At 42.3% G+C, this 9,483-nt stretch overlaps 2 protein-coding genes across 2 annotated transcripts; both read left to right on the top strand.

The window, feature by feature from the left end:
• Positions 1-337: 337 nt before the first annotated feature.
• PAAG_12476 (hypothetical protein) lies at positions 338-1,297 on the top strand (the record flags this gene model as incomplete). Its single annotated transcript, XM_015847957.1, has 1 exon — positions 338-1,297. The coding sequence occupies one exon, from the start codon at positions 338-340 to the stop codon at positions 1,295-1,297; it is 960 nt and encodes a 319-aa protein (XP_015702424.1).
• A 53-nt stretch (positions 1,298-1,350) lies between these two features.
• On the top strand, positions 1,351-1,848 carry PAAG_12475 (hypothetical protein; the record flags this gene model as incomplete). Its single annotated transcript, XM_015847956.1, has 1 exon — positions 1,351-1,848. The coding sequence occupies one exon, from the start codon at positions 1,351-1,353 to the stop codon at positions 1,846-1,848; it is 498 nt and encodes a 165-aa protein (XP_015702423.1).
• Between the last annotated feature and the right edge of the window lie 7,635 nt (positions 1,849-9,483).

Raw genomic sequence — 9,483 nt, 5'->3', positions numbered from 1 at the left:
GTTTCAGCAGAAAACTTGAGTGCCTCAGTTGAATTAGAACCTGCTAGTTCAGAGCCTGACAATGCGTCAGATCAACTGCTAAGACAACAGCACTGTTGAAGACAACGGCTCAATCCAACATCAGATGGCCACCACAGGCTCCCAACCCCCTGGAAGGGGCTGAGAGGACTGGTGATACCTCCTAACAAGACCAACTGACCAATCACGCGTCTCAATTGAGGAATTCAGAGAGGCAATCCACTCAGACAGCGACCGTGTTTATAATGAGTTGGCGGCGATCTTCGATGGCATCTTTGACAATGAAAAAACACTAAGGGATACAATCACATGTCTGAGGATGGAACAGAACAACGCCACTGACCAGGCCGCTGTCAAGCAAAGCCAGATTGATGAGCTAATTGCTGAACGCGATGAACTTAGCCACACCCTGGTCCGCATGACAGTCAGCAACCAAGCAGCAAGTCGAGGTGTCATCCCCTCTGAGACTACCCGGAGGTCTGTCAAGATTGATGACCCAAAACACCTCACTGACGGCAAGGAGCCAAAATTTGAACACTGGCTCTCCCGGATGAAGAACAAGCTCCGGGAGAACGCTGACCACTACCCTACTGAACGCATGAGGATTGCATACATCGAAAACCGGACTGATGGGGACGCGGCACGTCACATTGCGCCCTGTATGGAAGAGGACCACCCCGAGCGATATCAGACTGCAGAAGAGATATTTGAGCACCTCAAGTCAATATATGAGGATGCTAACAAGCTGCAAAATGCCAAGAGTGATTATTGCAAGCTGATTATGCGCAATGGGGACAATTATCATGAATTTGTCACAAAATTCTTACACCTGGCAGGTGAGGCCAAGATTGCCAGGGGGGACTACAAGACAGACTTCAATGACAAGCTGTCCTTTGACCTCCAGAAGATGGTAGCAGTAGCCAATGCGACCACTGATACATATGCTGAGTTTCAGAAAATCTGTGCGCAGGCAGCTCACACCCTCCAGACAATCAATGCCACCCAGAAATCAAAGAGCTCGCGGGGAAATGAGCCTAATACCTTCAAGCAGAACACCCTGCGGACCGCCAACAGTCAAACACCCCCCAGCATCTCTACAACAAAATCCCCTACTGTGAAGGAGGCCTTGAGCTCTTGTCCGGATATTCAGTGCTACTACTGTAAGGAAAAAGGCCACATTGCCAGGAACTGCCCTGCAAAGCAGAAGTCCCAGCAGGTGATTGCTGAGCTCACAGGGAATGATGCCCCTGAGCCTTCAGCAGATTCGGGAAAAGAGTGAGCCTGAGAGAAGACTCCACCTCAGGTAGTTCAATAGTCTGTGAGAGGTTTGAGATGAAGGACTTGATTGGGGGGAAAAGCTTTAATGTGCCAATCAAATTAGCCTACAATGGAATTGCTACTTCTACAAATTCTCTTGCTGATACTGGAGCAAATGGAGCGAATTTTATTGATACCCAATATGCCATAGAATTGGCAAGATTCTTTGATAGGAAGTTTCAAGAACTCCCATTCAAATGCCGCATGAAGGGATACAATGGCGCCCCCGGCGGGGTGATAGACCGCACATTGACCCTAAACCTCTGGGTGGATGGCCGGAGATTTCAGAATGTCCCTCTGCTGGTAACAGACCTAGGCCAGCACCCTGTCATCCTGGGACGGAAGTGGTTGGCAGCACAGGATATATGGCTTGATGTTAAAAACCAACGCCTGGTTTGGCCGAGTGAACGGTCTATCCCTGAACAGGTGGCGGAGCCGATGTTGAAGATAGTACCCTGGTCAGTACTGAAGCGCCCAGACCCCAAGCCTGAGCATCAGGCGGATGTGGAATGAAGAGAGATCAAGCTGGATGAGGAGATCAGACAGGAGCATCAGGCTCAGCTCCGCAGATTGAAAGGGACCAGCTCAGTCGTGATGCCTGCTTTCAACGGTTTGTTAACAGTATCTTCTTTGACTACCTGGACAAGTTTATGACAGCATTCATGGATGATCTTCTAATCTATAGCAAGAATCTGGAGGAGCACAAGCAGCAGGTAAACTCAGTGCTAGACTGACTAAAGACAGCGGGTTTGCAAGCCAGCATCCAGAAATGTGAGTTTGCAGTCCAGAGGACAAAATACCTAGGGTTCATCATCAGTACAGAAGGGATTGAGGCAGACCCAGAGAAGACAGCTGCCATTGTGAGATGGCAGGCCCCCACCACAGTCAAAGGAGTCCAGTCATTCCTAGGATTTGGCAATTTCTACCAATGATTCATAAGGAACTACAGCCGAATCGCAAAGCCACTGTACCAATTGACAAAGAAGACTACCCCATTTGTGTGGACATCAGAATGCAAATCAGCCTTTGAAAAACTGAAGAGGCAGCTGGTGGAGGCTCCAACACTGTGTTACTATGACCCTGAGCAGGAGACTCATATTGAGACTGACGCCTCTGACGGAGTAGTGGCTGGGGTACTAAGTCAAAGATTTGAAAATGACCTTTGGCACCCAGTAGCCTTCTATTCAAAGACAATGAATGGTGCAGAGCTTAATTATGAAGTTCATGATAAGGAAATGCTGGCAGTAGTCCGGGCCTTACAAGAATGGCGGGCAGAGCTTGAGGGACTACAACGGGAGGAATGATTCAAGATCCTCACTGATCATCGTGCACTGGAATACTTCATGACTACCAAGAAGCTGAATGCACGTCAAGCCCGCTGGGCAGAGTTCCTCTCCCGTTTCTACTTTGAGATCAAGTATCGACCAGGCAAGGCCAACCTGCTAGCAGACGCACTGAGCAGGCCTGAGCAGGTTAGAAGGCAACAGGACGGCCGTATGCAGATCCTCCTAGGACCAGAGACCCTCAACCCCCAGATCACTCCCTCTACAGACATTGCTAGCATCAACTCCTCAGAGAAAGAGAGCATTGCTGAATGCATAGTGTCTCTAAACAAGACAGCCACCTCAATTGAGCCCCTGCGGCAGCAGGCAGATGATGAGAATAGTCCCTATACAATGGAGGACAATGTGCTACGGTACAATGGAAGACTAGTGGTGCCTGTTCAGGAAAAGGAAACCCTGATAGCCAAGCTACTGCAGGAAATTCATGATCAAGCTTCAACAGCACACCCTGGAGGACAAAAGACCCTGGCCCTGGTGCAATCACACTATTGGTGGGCCACCTGGCGGACAGACGTCCTACGCTATATTCAGAACTGCCATGTGTGCCGGATCAGTAAAATTCCAAGAGATAAGACTCCTGGTTTGCTAAAGCCATTACCAATACCAGAACGGGCATGGCAGCATATTGCAATGGACTTCATGGACATGCCGAAAAGCAAAACAGGTTATGATGCCATTTTGGTCATAGTATGCCGGCTAAGCAAGAAGACAATCTCCATTCCAACCACCCGGGGAGTTACAGCCCAGGAGCTGGCCCGACTATTCATTTGATTCTACTATTCATACAATGGGGCGCCTGACTCAATTGTCTCTGACCGAGGCCCCCAGTTCATATCAAGCTTTTGGGATGAGTTTACACAGATCCTGGGCATAAAACTGAAACTCTCAACGGCGCATCATGCACAAACTGATGGACAGACAGAAGTGGTGAATCAATACATTGCCACCTGTCTTCACCCCTATGTCAGTTACTACCAAGACGACTGGGATGAGTGGCTGCCCATTATAGACCATGCCTCCGCAGCTACCCCAAATGCTTCCACAGGGATCTCCCCCTTCCTCGCAGCAAATGGATATGAACCCTGAATGTCATTTGACTGGCAACCACTGGCGGAGAAATTGGACATGAATGAGAAAAGAAATTGAGAAGCAGCAAGGAGCTTCATTCACCAAATGAGAGAGATCTGGAACCAGGTGAGTAAAGGCATAAAGACAGCACAGGAACAGATGAAGAGGCAGACTGACAAGCACCATCAAGAGCCTGACTTTGCAGTAGGAGATTTTGTTTATCTAACATTGAAATCATACAAGATGAATTGACCAAGCTGTAAACTGGCAGAGCAGAATGCCGGCCCCTTCAGAATCCTGGAAAAGGTGGGCAATGCCTACAAACTGGACCTCCCCATAACAATGAAAATTCATTCAATCTTCTCCCCAGACAAGCTACGCAAGGACTCCAGAGACCCTCTACCTGGCCAGACTATCAGACCACCAGACCCAATTGAAATAGATGGTGAGAATGAATGGGAAATAGATCGTATACTGGCCAGTAGAATAAGCCGGAGCAAGCTGCAGTATCGGGTGCACTGGAAGGGGTTTGATGAGGATTCTTCATGGTACCCCGCTCGCGACTTCAAAGGATCACCACACGCCATACGCGACTTCCATGAGGCTAACCCTACAAAAGCTGGACCCCCAAGGCGACTAGATGAGTGGCTGAAGGCATGGGAGACAGACAGCTACCTGAAGGACGAGGTTGATGACGACCTACCGGCATGAGGACATGCCTGCCCCTAGACCGGGGGGTGATGTTAGGCTCAGCGTCCGACCGAGCCCGACCGAAGGCCGGTGCCCGGTTAGACTCGACGTCGGATTAAGCTCGGCGCCCGATTAGGCCTAATCCATATCACGTGACCACACGACCATGCAGGTGGTTATAATCCACGCAGGCCCCCAGCACCCCCTTTCATCCCATCAAGCTTAGTATTTCGTTATATAGCAGTTAGCAACGCAGAGAGTCTTTCTTCTTATGCAGCTCGCATTCGCTCCCTAACAATCCTGATACCTCTTTTCCTCATCAATTTTAGAATTTGTTACATAGCAGTTAGCAACACAGAGAGTTTCCTTTTTATGCAGCTTGCATTCACTCTCTAATATAATTCTAAGGTTCTGTCTTCTAATTTTTCACTCAGGTTTTAGTGAAAAACTCAAGTATTTCAATTGAATTAATATCTACTAGTTGAGAACCTGATAACATATCAGATTAACTGTTGAAGACAACAGCTCAATTTGACATCAGATGACCACTGCAGGCTCTCAACCTCTTGAAAGGAATCAAAGGAACTGATGATACATTCTAACAAGATCAACTAATCAATCATACATCTCAATTGAGAAATTCAAAAAGGCAATTCACTCAGACAGTGATTGTATTTATAATGAGTTAACAGTAATCTTTGATGACATTTTTGATGATGAAAAATCATTGAGAGATATGATCACATGTCTGAGAATAAAATAGAACAATGCTACTAATCAGACTGCTGTCAAGTAAAGTCAGATTGATGAGCTAATTGCTGAATGTGATAAACTTAATCACACTCTGATTCACATAATAGTCAGTAATCAAATAGCAAGTTGAAATGTCATCTCCCTTGAGACTGCCAGAAGATCTGTTAAGATTGATGATTTGAAATTTCTCATTGATGACAAGAAGTCAAAATTTAAACACTGACTCTTTTAGATAAAGAGCAAGCTCTGAGAGAATATCAATCATTACTCTACTGAATGCATGAGAATTACATACATTGAAAACCAGACTGATGAAGATGTGGCATATCTGTAGAGGGTTAAGCTCTAAGAACTAGAGGCTAGTCCTACTATATAACAAAGACGAATTGCTTGGAAAAGGGAAGAAAAGAATGAGATGAGAACACAAGCTTAAGCAAGCTTGTGTAGCATGATCACATGCACATGTGTAAAATGATGACTAGGCTGAGTCAGTCAGTCAGAGTGAATTTAGGGGTTCAGCCTCTTATAATACTCCTTTTCTCCCTCTTTGTTGTGGGTTTTTACAACTATTTAAAGCTCTTTTTACATCTAATTTTGCCTGCTGAGAGGCCTTTCAAGTGTCTAAAGTCTTCACTTCTTGTAGGAGACTTATGTCATTTCATGTAGGCTCAGCCCAACCTACTCATTTAACAAGGTATTGCTTTTTCCTCTGGTAGGTTTGTTCATCTCAAATTTCCTCAATCTCAAACTCAGGTCCTTCTGAGATCTCTATAGTAGGTGGCTGCTAGTCAGTTTGTCTCTGACTAGATAGAGAATCTGTCACTGCAGCATGTAGAAGCTTTACATTAAAGACATTGTGAATGTCAGATGGAACATTCAGTCAGTAAGCATAAGATTCTATCTTTTCTAGCACAGTATATTGATTATATTTTGCATCTAGCTTCTTGCACAGGTGATTAATTCTCATATTCTCTAAGCTCAATCAGACCTTATCTCCAGGTTGAAAGCTTGAAGCTGAGTCTTTTTGTCTATTTGTGTAGTTCTCTTGAGATTGCTGAGCATCTGTCATTTTTACTTGAGCTCACTTCAACACTTTACAGGTCATTCTCATATAACTATCTGCAAACTCAATGAGATTATGTGATGTTTCAACAAGGAGTGCATTGACTATATCAATGAAGAAGATATGAAAAAGATGTGTTAAAAAGAATGAGCTCATACCTGTTGAGACAGCATCTCTATTATTGATGATCAGCTCTGCCAGAGGAAGTCATTCATATCAGTCATTCTGTTGAAAGCTAATATACTTGTATAGATAGATTTTCAGAGTTTGATTCATTCACTCTGTAGCTCCATCAGTCTCTGAGTAATAGACTGTGAAGAGTCATCTTTTAATGTTTAATTTCTCACATATTCAGATTCAAAGTATGCTTGTGAAAGCTGACTCTCAATCTGACACTACTGCCTTAAGAATGTTATATTGAGAGATGATGTTGTGAAGAAACACTCTAGCCACTGTCTTCATATCAGTTTTCTTAACTGCTTTTAATATAATTCCTTTGATCAGTCTGTCTGTTATAATCATGATATTTGTGTATTCTTTAGAGCTTAATGAGTTCACAATAAAGTCCATAGAAAGCTTCTGCTATATGCATTCAGAAATGAGAAGAGGCTTAAGCAGTTTCTGATGTTGATCTCTTTATGCAGTGTTTGATTTGTAAAGATGACAGTTCCTGATCATTCTTCTCATATTAGCAGCATAGCCTGGCCAGTAGAACTCATGTCTTAGAACTTATGCCATTTGCTCTCACCTGGGATGGTCAGTAAGAGGTGAGTCATGAGCCTTGTGCACTAACCTAGTTCAAAGAGGTTCAAAGTCTGGCACTCACTTACAACCTTAAAAGAGAAGCTCTCTGTTCTCATTTAAAGAGCACTCAGAGACAAAGGCCTTAATGCTGAGTTCAGAAGAAAATCTGAATCTTCTTTCACAAAGAGTCTGCTTCAGATGCTTCAAAATCTTATTATTTTTGTGAGTCTCATTTCACTGAGCTTGAAGAGACATCTCAGGTTCTATATTGATAGTAGTCACTTTTGATTCCATTTCAGATGCTAGTATATTAAACTTAAGTAGTTGAGCTTGTCTCTGCTTGATTCTCTCATCATCAGTGCTCTGTGACATGTCCTGCTCTCTTTGTGATAGAGCATCTGGTCCAGCATTCAACTTTACTGTCTAGTAATCAATTCTGAAGTTGAATTGATAGAGAATATCCATCCAATGTAGCTGTTTTTCATTTAGTCTGTGTATAGTCATGAAGTATTCTAGATTCTTATGATTTGTGAGAATTTTGAATTTCTTTACACTTCATAGCTCAGCATCTCATTTCTTTAAACACTTAATTATTACTAATAACTTCTTATTATGAATCTCATAGTTACATTCTATAGGTGAATGCTTGCAATAAAAGAAGGCACATGAGTGTAGAATGCTCTGCTCATCATATTGTAGCAGCATTACTCCTGAGGCATAATCTGAAGAGTCTGTTTCCAATATAGTCTCATGGTCAAAGTCAAATTGAAGCAGGATTAGAGCAGAGATAAACATTGATTTTAGACATTTAAAAGCTTCTTCAGCCTTGCTCATCCACAAAAAAGAAATATTCTTATGTGTAAGAATTGTTAGTGAGGTCATAATCATTGAGAAATTCCTGATAAATCATTTATAGAAATTGGCAAAGTCTAAAAATCCTTATACACTTTTAAGAGTAGTAGGTGTCACTCATTTTAAAACAGCTTTAATCTTCTCTGAATTCATTCATATACCCTTGCCTGCTTCAATGATGAATTCAAGATATTTTGTGCTATTTATCTCAAACTCAGTCTTTTTGATGTCTGCCTGCAGACCTGTTTCTCATAGACATATAAGCATCTTTTGTACATGCTCATGATGCTCCTGTAAGCTTCTTGAGGAAAATATCAAGATGTCATCTAAATAGACTGAGTAGAAGTTATCCAGATATCTATATAATGTCTAGTTGATATATTTTTGAAATGTGCTCAGAGTATTGGCCAAATCAAAGGGTGTAATCAGTCACTCAAATAGCCTGTATCTGGTTCTAAAGACTGTCATCTACTCATCATCTTCTATGATTTAAATCTTGTGAAAAGCTGCAATAATGTCCAGCTTAGTGAATCATTTAGCCTGTTCAATTTGCTGTAGAGTCTCACTGATTAATGGTAGAGAATATTGATTCTTTCAAGTGATTTTGTTAAGAGCTTAATAGTTCATATAGAATCTTAGTTCACCCCTAGGCTTCTTTGTGAATAGTATGAGAGCAGTCACAGAAGAGTTGCTCACTTTAATAAAACCCTTATCTAGATAATCTATAAGAGTCTTTTGCAAAGCCAGTAGTTCCTCTCAAGATATATTATATAGTAGGCCTCAAGGGGGTTGTTCCATGCTATCATCAGCCTTTTTAATCAGTTCAATCCCATGATCTCTACCTGGGCCATGAAGTGGGGGTAGAGTATCAGCGGCTTTCTTATCAAATATGTATAAAACTCATGATAATATTTAGGTAGCTTTTCTCTAAGGTCAATCTTTGATTTCACTTCTAGAGTCTTTTGAATGTCAGTCAAACTGACAATGAAGATCTCAATGTTTCACTTCTCTCAAGTGCTCACAAGCCTAGAGAAGCTTATGGCAGAGATAGAAATCACATCAGCTTTTGCATTTGAACTAGGCTCTACCTCTATGCCACTCTCTTCAAATCTTATAATTCTTTGATGAGAGATCACGGTCGTCTTTTGCTGGGCCAGCCAGAGGTCATCTAGATATATATCATGACTATGTAACCTATTCACTATGTAGAGAAAGGCCTGTTCAGTTACATGACTGCTTATATTAATTCAAATGCTAGTCACTATGCTTGTGGAGAGTCTCATGGAGTCTTCAAAGCAGTCATTTTAACAGAGGAAATTTCAATGCATAGGAGCTTATGCTTGTTAATGTAGAATTGAGAAATAAGACCATAGATATTACATCCACTGTCTATCATTGCTCTAGTTGAAAAGGCATTATCTACTAGAGCATTGACAGTGAAGGGTTTGAATATCATCTTAGATTTAAATCTTTTTTATTGCTTCTTCATAAGCTTTTTATTTTGCTTCTTTCAATGTCTTTTGATTATAGCTACTCTTTTTCTGAATCCTCACTCATATCCACATTGTTGTCATTCAGTACCAGCTTGAAAATTATCTTAGCTATCATGAGAATGGCAGAGTGTCTGAGAGATTT

The sequence above is a fragment of the Paracoccidioides lutzii genome, assembly GCF_000150705.2.
Source record: "Paracoccidioides lutzii Pb01 unplaced genomic scaffold supercont2.28, whole genome shotgun sequence".
Taxonomy (NCBI): Eukaryota; Fungi; Ascomycota; class Eurotiomycetes; order Onygenales; family Ajellomycetaceae; genus Paracoccidioides; species Paracoccidioides lutzii.
Note: the sequence above shows the minus strand (reverse complement) of the source record. Positions and strands in the feature narration are given on the sequence as shown.